This window comes from Odocoileus virginianus, chromosome 7 (assembly GCF_023699985.2).
Source record: "Odocoileus virginianus isolate 20LAN1187 ecotype Illinois chromosome 7, Ovbor_1.2, whole genome shotgun sequence".
Lineage (NCBI taxonomy): Eukaryota > Metazoa > Chordata > Mammalia > Artiodactyla > Cervidae > Odocoileus > Odocoileus virginianus.
The window spans coordinates 58,741,418-58,757,536 of record NC_069680.1 but is presented as its reverse complement, the minus strand read 5'-3'; the positions used below and the strand labels follow the sequence as shown (position 1 = coordinate 58,757,536).

General features: G+C 36.1%; 1 protein-coding gene and 1 pseudogene across 4 annotated transcripts in view; both read right to left on the bottom strand.

Annotated features, from left to right (window-relative positions):
* Positions 1-16,119, bottom strand: part of TET1 (tet methylcytosine dioxygenase 1) — a 138,731-nt gene that overhangs the window by 40,516 nt on the left and 82,096 nt on the right. For all 4 annotated transcript variants that reach the window (XM_020869895.2, XM_070470742.1, XM_070470744.1 and 1 more), the window contains 3 exons: positions 7,935-10,257; positions 4,770-4,860; positions 4,132-4,225 (listed from right to left, as the gene is read on the bottom strand). In XM_020869895.2, the coding sequence (XP_020725554.2) occupies positions 4,132-4,225; positions 4,770-4,860; positions 7,935-10,257 (2,508 nt within the window). The remainder of the gene's footprint in view (positions 1-4,131; positions 4,226-4,769; positions 4,861-7,934; positions 10,258-16,119) is intronic.
* Positions 14,462-15,723, bottom strand: LOC110122396 (cyclin-A2 pseudogene; annotated as a pseudogene).

The following is a 16,119-nucleotide window of genomic DNA, read 5'->3' as shown; positions in this document are numbered from 1 at the left end:
AAACTCACGATGGCCTAATAAAACCACTTAGGCTCTTGCTTCTGCCAATGTTTTACATTCACTTGTTTCCATTCTCTACCTCCTTTACTTCACTAGATTTCTGATTATTAAAGAACATACTCTCTTCCTCGACCTTTGTACTTGCTTTTTTCTCAGCCTAGGAAGTTCTTCCTTGTGCCCTTAGGGGTATTCTTTGCATCCAAGGCACCTTCTTGTCACTCAGTTCTCAGCTTAAAAGTTCTCTCCCAAAGAGGCCTTCCCTGATGGCCCTTAAGGAGAAAACTCTGGAAGGCCTTTACTAAAGAGAGGAAAAAGATAAGTAGACCATGTTTAAAGAAATTTATAAATTTGGAATTACTTTATTAGAATAACTGTATTAAATGAAAAAAAGAATTTACTAGTTTAAATTTTAACGGGGAATATAAATTTGTCATGATATATGATTGTATACCTGAGATACACAAGAGAAATAAATTGAAAAACAGGAAGCATGTAAACTATGGGAAAAAAACAATACAGAAGGACAAAGAAAGGAATCAACAGAAAAGGATAGCATGTAGGATAAGAAAACTAAACATCAAAAATGTAAATTCTCCAAATTCTTTCTCCAATGATTTCAATCAAAATATCAAAAGAAATGTATTCTTACAAAGACACTGGTGATTATAAATTCATATGGAAAAATAAACAAAGCAAGAAGAGTCAGGAAATTGCTGAAGGATTAGCTTTATCAGATATGAAATACATTTTTAAACCCAAATAATCAGAGTAAGTTGATTATGATGCAGTAGAAACATAACAATGTGGTAGAATACAAAATCTAAATATGAACAAATATATCAACAGGAAGAAGATGAATAATTATTTAGGTAAGTAGTGTTGTTTAACTGGGTAGTCAGTTGAAAAAATATAAGTTGTGACTAACATTTTATATACAAGAGGAATAAAATAGGTAAGTATGAAAATGAAATTTAAAAAAAATGAAACCATTCAAATATTATAAAAAGAAAATTTGAAAAATATTTATAAGCTAGAAGTTGTCAAGATTTTTCTAATTAAGTTACACTAAAGCCATAAAAGCAAAGTTTTTCATTAAAAATTTAAGTTAAATTTCCATCTCATTTAAAAAATCAAATGGTGAAAACATATGACAAAGAGGGACTTCCTTGGCTGTTCAGTGGTTAAGACTGTGCTTCCGCTGAAAGGGGTGTGAGTTTCATTGCTCGTCGGAGAACTAAGATCTCCAAAATTAAAAAACAACAAAAAAAGCAAACAGAAAACATATTTGCAACTTATCACTAATGGTTATTTTTCTAAAGGACCTTCTATAAAAATCAATAGAAGCCAAACAACCCAATAGAAAAAAATAGACAATGTGTATTATTTCTTACTTTAAAATGTTTTGAAACAATTTCTTCAAGAGTGAATAAAACATAAAATAAAGATCACTAAACAGTGTTTTGGTTTATCTTCACCAAAACTCTTACATGTGGTGATTGACTTGTTTGGGTTTACATTGTGGAAATTCAGAAACCATGTAATGTTCACAGCTGAGTTGACAGGAGTGTACACAGCAGGACAAGAAGTTGATCCTTGGGAAACAGTACTTCACAAGCACGGACACCACTCTGCTCCAAGTGTCACCTCAAGCACTAACATTAAGGAAACTTGGGCAAATTCTACACTTCTAGGGAAGCATACACTTCTAGGGAGCATTTCAGGAAATGTTAGTTCTTGAGAAGCAGGATGACTCTAGGAAACATTCACATTACTACAGAGTAAGCGAACTTTACTCCAAAATGTGTTTGTGATAGTTGATATGACTCAGGACCAGTTTCTTCCCATTTACACAATGAAATGACTGATAAACTTTAATTCACACTTGTATCCCCAGTATCTAGCCCAGAGCCTGCCAATGAAAAGTTCTCAATAAACACAAGTTCCTTCACTTATCTTTCTCATCCTAAAATTCTATTTATCTTCCAAATTCACCCACACTGAACAAATTAAAGGCAGGTATCTTATTTGGGACTCACTTTTATTGCATAAAACAGAAAACTTCCTAATAGGTTTTAAAGAAGTGAAAAAAAAATTCTCTTATATTAGAGAAATCCAGGTTTAAGAAGCCTGCGAATGGGACTTCCCTGGTGGCCCAGAAGTCGATTCCAAGCTCCCTAAACAGGGGGCCCAGGTTCAATCCCTGATAAAGAAACTAGATCGCACAGCAGTTCTACTGGTATCAGAGATGCAGGCTCCTGTCTTCTCCCCATCCTAACACATATCTTCTATTATCAAGTCAATTCATAGTTTCACATGATTTCTGTATCTCCAACTATTGAACCCATGTCCTATAGATGCTGAGGGCAAGGAGACAGATACAAAAGAGTACATTCTGTGTGGTTCTAATTATATAGAAATTATCTAAAAGATCTTTATAGACATGGAGGTTAAAACAGTGGTTATTATACATGGAGTTACCAATGGAGAAAAGGCAAAGGGAGACGTCAGGGGTGCTACAAAGATTTACATCACTGTCTGAGGTAGTGTTATATGTATGGAGAATTACTTGATATTTTGACAAGACTATGCACTCCAGATAGATTGAAGAAACTGAAAGCATTCTAACACATTTAGTGTTCATGCCCATCACTGCTGTCACCTTCCAGAGGTTGGTTGAAAAATAACCAAGATAGGGATTTCCCTGGCAGTGCAGTGGTTAGGATTCCCTGTGCTCCCTCCCACTGTAGGGAGCATAGGTTCAATCCTTGGTCAGGGAACTAAGATCCCACATGTCAGATCAAAACCGAAACAAACAAAGACATACAGTTTGCTAGAATAGATGAAGGTGCGCCAATCATCTTGCTTCAGGAATAGCCAGGTTCAAACTCTCTCTTTTTTTTTTTTTAAATGTTTTTTGTTCTTCTGAAATGGGCATAAAAATAATGACTTTTCCTTTTTCAAAATCTTAAGAGTCCCTCTGTGGGGATTAATGAGGCAATGTATGTCAAGTACTTAACATGGTGCCTGATATTTAATGAAAGGTAGTGGTTACTGTTATTATTTACTATCATCATGATAGCCATCATTATAAACAAATGATAGGACAGGATCTCAAATGATCCTTTAGTGCAAATTTCCAAAGAAACTGGTCAACATACTTGTGAATGTGAATATCCTCCTGAAAATAATGACACTGTTTCTCTGCTGAGAACTTCCAAAAGAAGCTAAATCCAGTTCTTACCTCTGATAGCACCACAATTTTAGAAAACTCAAGAGTAGTTATACAAATAATTTGGGGGAATATGTTGTAAAATTTTTTATTTTGCCTTCAATATCACATGACCTTCACTATGGTGGGCCCATGAAACAAGTGGGCTCTCCCAGTAGCTCAGCTGGTAAAGACTCCGGCTGCAATGCAGGAGACCCTGGTTCAATTCCTGGGTCGGGAAGATCCCCTGGAGAAGGGTTAGGCTCCCCACTCCAGTGTTCTTGGGTTTCCCTTGTGGCTCAGATGGTAAAGAATCTGCCTGCAATGCAGGAGACCCTGGTTCGATTCCTGGGTTGGGAAGATCCCCTGGAGAAGGGAGAGGCTACCCACTCCAGTATTCATGGGCTTCCCTGGTGGCTCAGATGGTAAAGAATCTGCCTGCAATGCAGGAGACCCGGGTTCAGTCCCTGGGTTGGGAAGATCCCCTGGAAAAGGGAATGGCAACCCATTCCAGAATTCTTGCCTGGAGATGTCCATGGACAGAGAAGTCTGGCAGGCTACAGTCCATGGGGTTGCAATGAGTCAGATAACTGAGCAAGTAAAACACACACATATATATTTATTTACTATTTATTTGTGCTGTCTAAATTATCAGCACACTCTACATTCTCTAAAAAGTAACAACAATAACAAAAAAAAAACTGGTAAGAATGATGACTCTAGATCACTACATACAGACTAGGAATACCATACCCTTTTGTTCATTAACATAAAAAGCCCAGGCTAAGACAGCTTCCTTCTTTCCTTGGGAATAAGGGAGGTGGGTATTTTCCTAGTCCATGTTTTCACGGAAAAAATTAACTGACTTAGTTTTTATATAGAATAAATCCATTTTGGAAAGTGTATAAGTACAAAATACTTACCCACTTAGCAACTGGACACCCATTAGAGCTTTTTCCTTCTTTCCCTGTGTACACTACTATTTCTATCCTTATTGCATTTCCTTTTTGACCATACCTAAGTATGAAACACAGTGAAGGGAAAATCATTGAAATAAACTTTCAACATCTTTATGGGCATAAGATAAAGATTTACAGAAGCACAAAAATCAAACAGTCCTCATACTAATGACTTTGTTAAAAGGTTGCTTGTGTGTGGCAGGTATTTGTGTTGTCCAGTTCTATTTACCTGTCCTTAAGAACCACTCTTTTTAAAAAAATGGCCTGGCTCCAAGACAAGCAAAACCAATGTGAATGTAGTGTTGACAAAGATAATTTTAACTATTTCTGTGATTATACAATAATATAAAAATAAGTATGTCTGCATTTAACAAAGACAGCCTTGCTCCGTGAGGGTCTTTATTGAGTTTCCAATGGCTCATGTGATGAATGACTCAGCAGGGACACCAGGACACTGGGCTTTCCCTGGGCCCTAAGAAGCATCCAACTCATATTCCTGAAGGTTTTCCATTCACCTCCTGTTTGTTCCCAGAGATCATATCTCTGCATTGAGTTAGGTCCCCAATAATGAATGATTTTAACAGGGAAGCATATTTCCTCACCTATTCTCCATGATTTCCCTGACAGCAGCAACACTTGGTCCTGCCCCAAGGTGTGTATAATATGGGCCTTTGTCTTTTTGTATAACTCGATCTGTGGAAGGAACAAGATTATTAGACCCAAAGCTTTACAGAATTGCATAGGGGCGCGGAAGAGCTATTTTTACTTTTTTTTTTTAATTAGAACAATGAATCTTGACAAGATTTTGGTAAGCTTTAGTAATTAAAAACTAGGACAATGGGACCTGGAGTGTAACTTTATCCCTTTTTTCTGCTCCTAATTATTCCATTCTTTCTCTAAGAATCAGAGGAGGAAAAACATATTTTAAGTTGTGGTTAACCATTTATTCTCAGATCTTCTGCTTTTAGAAAAGATCTATAAAAATTGAGGTACGAAATTAAGTCATCCCTGAGCAATATATCTTAAAAGCTTTGCCTCAGAATCCTGTTAAAATTGAGCCCCCCCCCAAAATTGAGCCCAACAATTGCACTGCTAATTTATTTTACTACACACATGCATAATTATTTATAATGCATGTGTACATAACAATCTTCATTGTTGGGGTACTCTTTTGCCCCCTTCTGATGCCTATGTCAGAAGCTTTCTCTATCTCCTTTATACTTTAATAAAACTTTATTACACACACACACACAAAAAAAAATCTTCATTGTTACAATAATATGTAATATCAAAAGACAGAAACACTGAATCTTTCAATTAAGTAATAGTTTAAATTTGGGGTTATTTATACAGTGGAATATGATACAGCTATTAAAACAATAGCATTTACAGACATTGAAAAATCCAAGTTAAAAAGCAAGCTGCAAAAGTAGTATGTTTTAAAGCCTTAAATTTTGTAAAACTTGTAAAATTTTTTTTACAAAAAAATTTTGTAAAAATTAAAATCACTAACAATATTAATTCAATAGAAAAACTGTAACAGTCATTTTCCTCTAGAGAAAGATAATTGCACCATATTTCTGTACCATTTGAGTTTTTGTGAGTATGAATTAAGTACTTCTTAGAAAATGTTATTTTCAATTTGACCTCTGAGAATCATGTCTAACTAGAATCAATGGTGAATGCATGTCTATCTACACCAAAGGGTATTACTTACCATTTTAATTGGATATCCAATACAACATAGGATTATTTTGTGGCTACTTAAGCAAGACAGCAGTGAATAATTTTTAATTTATTGGTGATCTAGAGCAGGACTTCCCAAGTGTCTCAGTGGAAAAGAATCTGCCTGCCTATACAGGAGACATGGGTTCGATGCCTGGATTGGAAAGATCCCCTGGATAAGTAAGCAGCAACCCACTCCAGTATTCTTGCCTGGGAAACCCCATGGACAGAGGAGTCTGATAGGCCACAGTCCATGGGGTTACAAAAGAATTGGACATGACTTAGCGACTAAACAACACAACAGTCTAGAGCAACGGTTCTTAATCAGAGATGGTTTTGCCAAAGGGGATATTTAGCAATATTTTGGGTTATGACAACTGTGTCCATGTATGTGTGTGTGTTATTGCTAGCTAGTGAGAAGAGACCAGGGATGCCACTAAACAGCCTACAACAGATAAAGCAACAGATAACAAATACATAGATAGCAAAGAATTACCCCACCTACAATGCTAAAATGAGGAACACTAACTACTCTAGTTTTGCTAGGATGTAACACTTTCTTAGAAATCCTTTACCCTTGGAAATAATTGGGATATTTTACCCGCAATTGGGATGATTTCTGAGTCTGCTCTTTTGTTTTCCTTTTTAAATTCCCATCTCTACACAATGAACACTATAATCTCAAATGGAACAATTATAAGAAAATATGTAACTGACAGTGTATTATTACACAGTTCCAGGTCCACGGCAGATACTGAATAAACTTTGAAAGCCTGGCTGTCTCAGTTCTTGCAATGTTACAAGATAGTATGTAAAAGGAGTTTTCAAACTAGCTGATTGTCTTATCGAAACTATGGATAGGGTTAAATAAGACTATCTCAGGTCTATACAAATTTATGGCATTTTAAAGACTTCTTTTCCGTGTTTAATGACTTATTTAAAAGAAAAAAAGGTCTCTTTTTCAGATTTCTGATGCAACAGAGGATGGAAGTTACAAATAGAGCCTCTGGAGTTGGGACTGCCTGTCTTTGAATTCCAGTTTAATCATTTACTAGCTATGAACTTCTCTGATTCAATCTCTTCACTTGTAAAATGGGGATAATGAGCCTTCCCTTTGGTGGGTTTTTGTAATATAACAAGCCAAGGATGCAGCAGTTATGAGACTTGCAGGAAAAGATCTGGAATTGGAGCCATTATCATTAATACACTCAGAATCCTGTCTCTGGTCTGAGAATCTCTCTTTCCCATTCAACCCCACTCAGACAGCACTGTCACCCCTCCAGACTGTCAGACCCTTCTAAAAGGCTCTTCATTCTGAGAGGAGCCTATCTTTGGTGCCTAGCATGAGGCAGGCTGTCAAAACAGTGCTGAATGATGGGCAGAAAAATGGAAGGATTCATTTCAGAATATTAAATGCACTTTGAATAATCAAGAACTGAAAGTAATTGCTATACTTCACTATTTTTTCTATTGTGGTTAAAAAAGTATATCGGAATGATATACTTACTCCATCCTTCCAATCAATCCTTTAACTACCCATTCTGGAATGTACTAATGAATCATTTTCTTTTTGATTGGGTTAACAATTACACAAATACTTTTCTTATGGTTATTTAAGTTATACATATATTTTATGTTCTCTGCATACATGTTTTTAAATGTACAATTTAAAAATACATGTTTTTAAACAAAAGGCCTAAGGGTTGAAATTTTTCTGAATATGAAGAATAAACTGTGAGAAAGTATTAAGGGAATTCATTCTTATGATGTGCACAATAAACAACTTGAGAGACATCTAGCTTGAGCGAAATCAAATTTTCCACTTAAGAAAGTTTCTGAATTACCAGTTGCATTTCCCATTCATCTGAGCCGCATCAATAAAGGTCCCACAGAAAAATGGGTATAGAATTACTTAGTCCATCCTAGCTATAATATGAATGGGGCCAAAATGTCACATATAAAAACCTAAATCAAACTTTATTTGATCATGACTTGAGGCAATTAAGGGAAGAAAAAAATGAAACACACATGCGTGCACTTACCAAGACAGTTGCAAGTAGGCAATTCAGAATCTTTCGTTGTGGACACCAGGGTTTTCGTAGGATTGGTAAAGAAGTTCATCGCATAATCATTAAAACTTTTCTGTGCACTGTTTATTGGGGAACATTCTGATGTTCCAACACTAGATGAACAGACGTCCTCTTCACTTTTGGTAGAAACCACTGTAATTCCACCTGAACATACTACATTTAGGTTCCTGAGAATTTGTGCTGGGTCTGGTAAAGGGGTCTCATGAGAGATACCAGGAAATGTTGGCAGTCTCTGATGCATGAGTTGGTCTTTAACATCCTCTTGGAACTGTCTTTGGTCACTGCCATCCAGGACATTAGCACACTGGTTGGTTGGAGAGGCTGGCTGGAGTAAAGGATGAGCTTTCTGATTGACATTCACTGTTGGCTGTACCTGAGTATATGCATTTTCTGTAAACGCCTGCCCATTGGATTCTGTTTTTAACTGGATTATGGGGATAGAATCCAAGGGTTCAACCTTCATCTTTTCCTGTGCTAATTCAGGATAATATCTCTCAAATTTTATCTGAGTGAGTGGAGGAAATAATTTTTTGTGTTCTAATGCTGAACTTGTTTGAGTCAGTGGTTTCCATACTTTAGTTAGGGGAGGAATTTTTCCCAATAGAATGGGAAAATCATGTGGACCAAATTGACCAAATCTTTGAAATTTAGATGCTATCCAAATGTCATGTAATTTACTATACTCATATGACAACTGTTCCTGCTTTTTCTGGTCATTTTCTTGACAACTTATGACAATGTGCTTTTTTTTCCGCCTATCTCTTGATGGAGTAGATTTTGTCTTTTTCTGGATTGTGTTCTTTTGCTTTGTTACTGATGAGCCTTGATTATTTTGTACACTGGAAGGTGGTTTCTGTGGTGTTGTGCCCATCTCCTGGTTATACTTTTGCTGGACATTATATGCAACAAGGCTTGTTGGTGTACTTTCAACTTTTTTGTCCTCTGGTTTCACATAATTGAATTTAATCATTGATGCAAGTTGTGTTAACTGTGCGGCAACATCTTCTTCTATCTTACTATGAACTGAATCTTGACATGATGAATTATCCTTTGAGTCCAACTTGATGCTGTTGTCCAGTGACTGGTTACAATACTCTGATTTGCTAGTTATTGTGGTCAACTGCTGCAAATTCCTAGAACTGTCGAGAGTAATCCTACCTTGAGCAATATTTTTATTGGTATCAGTTTTAGATGAATTTGAATTTGGTATAAAAAGTGATATTGAATTTGTGATCGTTGAATTTTCCTGTGCCTTTGTGGATGCTTGGTGACTAGGTGAGCTGTCGTGTGACTTAGAAATAGTATTTTGGCCATTGAACACTACAGTGTTGCATGAGCTTTGCTTTGCCAAAGATGGACAATGATGAAGGCTCTGTGGCTCCCCTTTTAAGTTTGGGTCTTGGAGGTCTTTTCTCACAGAATATAGAATAGCTTTACAGCTGTTAAGCAAACTAGCTGTTCTCTGTTCTGTTTCTTCATCCTTCTCTGACTTTGATGGAGAGGAATTTTCTGATGGGGCTTCTGAAAGTTGTGTGAGAGCTTCTATGGCCACTACTTGTTCTAGTGTTAATCTCCTATCTTTCATTAGGGATAGGAGACTTGGTTGAAGTGTTGACCCTTCTTTTAGTTCTCTGTTTGTGATAATTTCTAGGGATTTTGGTTGATCACTTTCATTGTGTATACTAGTATGACTATTTAAGTTGCAGTTCACAGGATCTGGGAAAGATTTACAATTAAAGCCAGGCTTCTGAATAACCAAAACATTACTCTTCCCCTTGAGATGATCACAGCTCGCACTAGTAGCAATGGCGCTCATGACATTGTTATGGTTTGCGGTGTCTTTCAGGAATTTATAAGGATTGTTTTCAAATGCCTTGCCAAGTTCTTCAATGTTGATTTTTTTAAAAGACAAATTTGTTTCAGTTGGTAAATAGTGTACATTTTTAATGCCATTTCTTACAGTTTGTGCAAACAATTTTTGAGGTTCAAGGAGGTCAGTAAGTAGAATTTTTTTCCTGTCATCTTCAGAGTTTTTCAAATTTTCAACTTCTGTTTTAATTGTACTAAATTCTCCTTTGACATGATCAGTTAAGTGTGATTTCTTGTTTTGTGTCCAATTCTCCACTTCAATACCTGTCATACTTTCTTCATTTTTAGTTACATTTTCTAAGGGACATGAATTCAATTCCAATCTCTGTTCTTCCTCATGACCACAACTACTGTATTCCATGGATTCTGACTTGGGGCCATTTACCAGTTTGTTGTCAAAATCTGCCTATAAAATAAACACAGAAATTACTCATATAATCTACTCCAATATCTAAGGAGAGTCATAAGAACTTTACAATTTATTTATTTATTTATTTCCATTTATCTTTATTAGTTGGAGGCTAATTACTTTACAATATTGTAGTGGTTTTTGCCATACATTGACATGAATCAGCCATGGATTTACATGTGTTCCCCATCCTGATCCCCCCTCCTGCCTCCCTCCCCATCCCATCCCTCTGGGTCTTCCCAGTGCACCAGCCTGGAGCACTTGTCTCATGCATCCAACCTGGGCTGGTGATCTGTTTCACCCTTGATAGTATACTTGTTTCAATGTTAAATTCTACTTTACAATTTAAAAGCAACTAAATGTGAAGTCCCTGAAAACATTTTATTTTCACTTTTTATATTTTCCAATAAGTTATAAAAAATCAATAAGGGGAAAAGAAAAAAGAGAGGTAGAAACCATCATAATCCCATGCCTATTAATATTTTGGTATATTCATTTTTCCCAAAATAAAATTTTTTTACAATTAAAAAAAATTGTAAAATATTTTCACAATTGGTGCCATTCAATGAGCAATACCTACTATTTCAATGCAAGCTGTAATGAGACACACACATACAAAAAAATCATACCTCATCATAGGTAAATCTATGGCTGATTCATGTTGATGTTTGGTAGAAACAAACAATACAGTAAAGCAATTATCCTTCAATTAAAATAAAAAATATATAAATCATAAATACTTATATAGCTTGCTAGATTTTCACAAAACTGCTATGTACCCAAATCCCACCAAGAAATTTACATCTAATAAACAAGGTCCTACGTTACTGCACATAGGATATTTAATATCCTATGATAAACCATAATGGAAAAGAATATAAAAAAGAATTTATATACATATAACAAACACTTTGCTGTACAACAGTAACACTGCAAATCAGCTATATTTTGATTAAAAATTTAAAAATTAATTTTAAAAAACTTATCATCATCACTCCAAAACCAAAGGGTAACCACTGATTTGACATCTTAGATTTCTTTTGCTTATTTCCATACTTTATACAACGGACTTTCTTTTACTCAAAATTATATTTGTGGTAGTCATCCATATTGAAAAATGTAATTGTAATCCATTGATTCCTCCTGCTATATGGTAATTCATTGATTGACTATACAATTTATTTTTCTGGTCTATTGTAGATGGACATTCGTTTTTAGTTTTTGGCTACAACAAAGTACACTACAACATATTACTGTTATCTTTTGGTGAACTTATATATACATGGGGTGGAGGGAAGTGCTGGATCATTCCGTGTGTGTATTAATATATGTGCATGCACCTTCAGCTTTAGGAAATAGGCCAAAGAATTTTCTACAGTGGCTATTGATATATACTCCTACAAGAAGTATTAATGTTTCCATTTTTATTAACAATTAGTTCACATTCTTATCAAAACTTAGTATTTTCTGTCTTAACACGTTAACCATTCTGGTGAGTGGGTAGTGGCATCCCTTTTTAAAATTTTTTTGAGATGAACTTCCCATAAGATAAAATTCATCATTTTACCATTTAAAGTTGTATAATTCTGTGATTGCATTCACAATATTGCGCAACAACCACCTTTAATTCCCAAACACTGTCATTGCTTCTGAGAGAAACACTGAACTCATTAAGCGTTCAGTGTTCCCCTCTCTAATCCCTATCTTTTGTAAACCTTGAAACAAGGATTTCCCTGGTAGTCCAGTGGTTAAGACTCTGCACTCTCAATGCAACGGGGCACAGGTTTGATCCCTGGTCAGAAAACTAAGATCCTCCCTGCCGCACAGTGCTCATCCAAAGTTATACCACAGGATGACACAAGAGGGGACATTTCTGTCAAGAGCAAATAGAAAATAATCTCTGTATTTAACATGGTACTAGATGTTTTAGTCAATGCCTGAAAGACAGTAAAATCTAAATATAAAAATATTGAATAAATGATGATATAATTGACTCTAACAGAAAAATCAAGAGTATTGACTAAAAAGAAAGATTCAGAGTTCAGAAGGGCCATATCTAATTTCCTGTCATGGTACAGGTTACATAGGCTATGTTTAACATGTCAAAATTCATTTAAAAAATGCAATATCATATATACATATTACATAGACATAACAACTTTGTAAAAATAAGATAGCCAATTTTTTAAAAAAGCAATATATAAAATTTTAATATTAAAAGGAATAATAAGTTAAGCATTCCAGGTAAATGAGCAAATTAAGAGAATAAGTTCAATAATATTTAATATTATTGTTAAAATGCTGGCATTTGTAAGCAGCAGAGAAAATTATCAATTTCTTAATAATGACAAGAAAGAAGTTTGATCTTTTTAACATGCAACACAAATTCCAGATTTATTAATAATTTAAATAGAAGAAAATTTAGAAAGTAGGAAAAATCTTCCAAAGCAAGAGCAAAAAGTGGCAAGCCATAAAAAAGATAGAATCCTTTATTAACACTTTTAAAGGCAAAGACATTTTAATATGTTTTTTAAATTGCTGATCGCAACCTGAGTCCCAATACCAATTTCATGCTTTGTAACAAATGCTCTTTAATAGAATATTAAAGACAAATAAGTATACTATATTTAGTAAAGATAAGTATTATCATAAAAATCTTTTATGTATGATTTTGTGTCCATGTACTGAATAAGGATGTAAACTGTATTTACTTCCTGATATGCATAGCTACTTACAAAGGTAGGAGAAATATTGTCAAAATTAAAGTGAAATTTTTATTGAAAAATTTTTATATTGAAATTTTTTAAAAATCAACTGACAGACTGGAAAAATACAAGATATATAGTTACTGTTCTTAATGAAAAAAATTTTCTGAGAAATTAAAAAGGAAAATGATTCAATAGAACACTGAGGAAAGAACAGGCATAAGTAATTCACTTAGGTGGAAATCAAAAGGATCAAAATCTATCCAACTTCTTACTAGAAGAAAATGAAAATGCAATCCAAATTGCAAAAATAAAATGTAAGCAAACCATAATGCAATATATCATTTAGAGAAAGTATAAAATGAACTCTCATATATTCACACTGTGAATTAATGTGCAGTCATTACTCTATGTATCAATCTAGTGATTGCATGGCAAGATAGTCATAATATATCATTAACCCAAAATAATGTGTGATAACATGTAAGAAATTAAAACATCTCTTTTAATTTAAAATATACAAACAGTAGGAATTCCCCGGCAGTCCAGTGCTTAGGACTCAGCACTTTCACTGCCTTGGCCTGGGTTCAAGCCCTGGTCAGGAAACTAACATCTCACAAGCTTTGCTGGCATGGTGAAACAAAAAGTACATCCAAATAATGTATCCATCACAAAGTGGATATAGATGGAACATACCTCAACATAATAAAGGCCATTATAATAAGCCATAAGCCCACAGCTAACATCTTATTCAACAGTGAAAAGCTGAAAGCATATCCTGTAAGATCAGGAACAAGACAAGGATACTCGCTCTTAGTACTTTTATTCACCATAGTATTGGTAGTCCTAGACATGGCAATCAGATAGAAAGAAGAAATAAAAGATGGCTAAAAGATATCACATCAAAAGATGTTCAGCATCACTAATCAAAGAAATGCAAATCAAAACCACGAGATATCACTTCACATCAGAATGGCTATCATCAAAAAGACCACAAATAGCACATGTTGGTGAAGACGTGGAGAAAAGGGAACTTGTATACATTGTTGGTAGGAATATAAATTGGTGCAGCCACTATGGATAACATTATTGAGGTTCCTCAACAAGGTAAAAATAGAATTACCACATGGTCCAGCAATTCTACTCCTAGGTATTTATCTAAAGAAAATGAAGACAGTAATTCAAAAACATACATACACCCCCAATGTTTATAGTAGAAGTATTTTTTTTTTCAAATCAATTTAGTATTATCCTGACAGCTGGCATCATTAATCCTTTAATAGAAACCACTTAAAATTAGCCAAATATCTAAGATAATTACATGCACAAAAGATATACAAAGTATAACCATTTAAAAAGTAATAGATACCATAATTTGTACTTGACCATAACTTCTGTATTTAGAAATGACTGTAAAATTAAAATCTAAGATAAAATCTCTATACCATATACTTTGAGTGCTTTACATCTTAGAAAACAAAGGTAGTCTTTCACTGTTACACATTTAGTGTCCCTGGTGAGCTGAGGAGAGAAACACCATGAAACTTAGAATTTTTGTACTTTTCTCTTATTGACTGTTGCGCATGCTGTGGTGCTCTGAGGTAGGTCTGGTGAAGGTCCATGAGACAAGGCTTTAGAATTTCCAGTGGATATCCAGGCTTTTATACTAATGATTCAGGCCAGCTTTGTCTCATGACTGTGTTGACTGCTAAATGAAAGAGCACGGCAGTGATAACTGATGGCAAATATTGTAGACATGAGTCAGCGTCTATCAAACTTCACTCTCGCAAAAGCGCTGCTAAACTTTCAACTTTGCCTTTTGCAGGCTGCTGATGCAGAAAGTACTGGGTAGGAAACTGATTTACTATTTGTAGAGCTACGTCAAAAGCAAGAACTTTCAAGACTAGGTGCTGCATTCTCAGAACTTGTTTCTTGGTATAAGTGTCATCTGTAATGTATAGAAATTCTGCTACTTCTGGGGGGTCTATTTCTTCAAACTTTGAGGCTAACAGCATAGCAGCAAAGTTGACGTTTTCCTCTCAACACAGACATGGATGAAAGAAACCTATGAAGGTAGTTCACAGCCAAATGCAGGGTCTCATTTTGTAGTTTATATTCTTCTCCTACCTCAACTACCCAGTTCTCGAGGATAGCCTTCATACTGTCAGTAACGTCTGGCTGTTTATTCATGTAACCCATGTTAGGCTTACATTTAACCTCCATTTCCCTAAGGTATGTGTGAACGTCCTCATGGTAGTCCGGTCCTTCACTAACACTCCCCGGCTTTTCATCTTCCAATACAATTGATGTGTTCATAGTACGCGGTGACTCCAAACTACCATCCATTGGGTAATCAAGAGGTGCCAGTGGCTTTCTTGGTCCTGGTAAAGTAACAGCCAGGACATCTTCACTTTCTGCTTTTTTAGATTCAGTTGGCCTCTTTTGCATTCTCCGGTTTCATCCACCTGAATGGTAAAGGCAGGCTGCTTCCTGTTTACTTTCCAGGGAGGAACAGTGATGTGCTCATCATTTTTAGGAAGATCGTTAAGAGGTGCAACCCGTCAGGAGTTAGGCCTCTGGGGTGCTGGACCCTGCGAGTTTCCGGCCTTCAACCACCAGCCCACCCGGTCGGGGACTGCTGGGCGGGTGCCTCCTTCTCAGGGTGGATGTTCTAGTCCTCCTGGAACGCTATCCGCTGCAGTGTTGGCGCCAAACCCGCCTAGCGGGCCAGTGGCCGGGGCGCGGAGCTGCCCACCATCGCTGCTCCCGGGGCGCGGTGGTTCAGCCCTGAGCCAAGCAGCTTGCACTGCATCCCGCAGACCCCCAGAGGAACTCTCCAAACGTACCCGCCCGTGGCAGCCTGAGCCAGCCTGCCCGCCCACCCAGGGGGACCGTGTCGGACCAACAAGGTTGCTAAAGGCGGAGGCAAGCACTGCCGGGCCTGGAGGGACAAGGACGCCTCGGAAATGAAGCGAGCAGCCTGCGGAAGCACCCGTTCTTGCAGTTCAAACGTATAGCAGAAATTATTTAAATAGCCAAGATATGGATACAACCTGCATGTCCATCAACAGATAAGTGGATAAAGATGTTGGTTTATTATATAAACTGGAATGTACTCAGCCATAAAAAGGGATAAATTTTTGCCCTTTGCAAC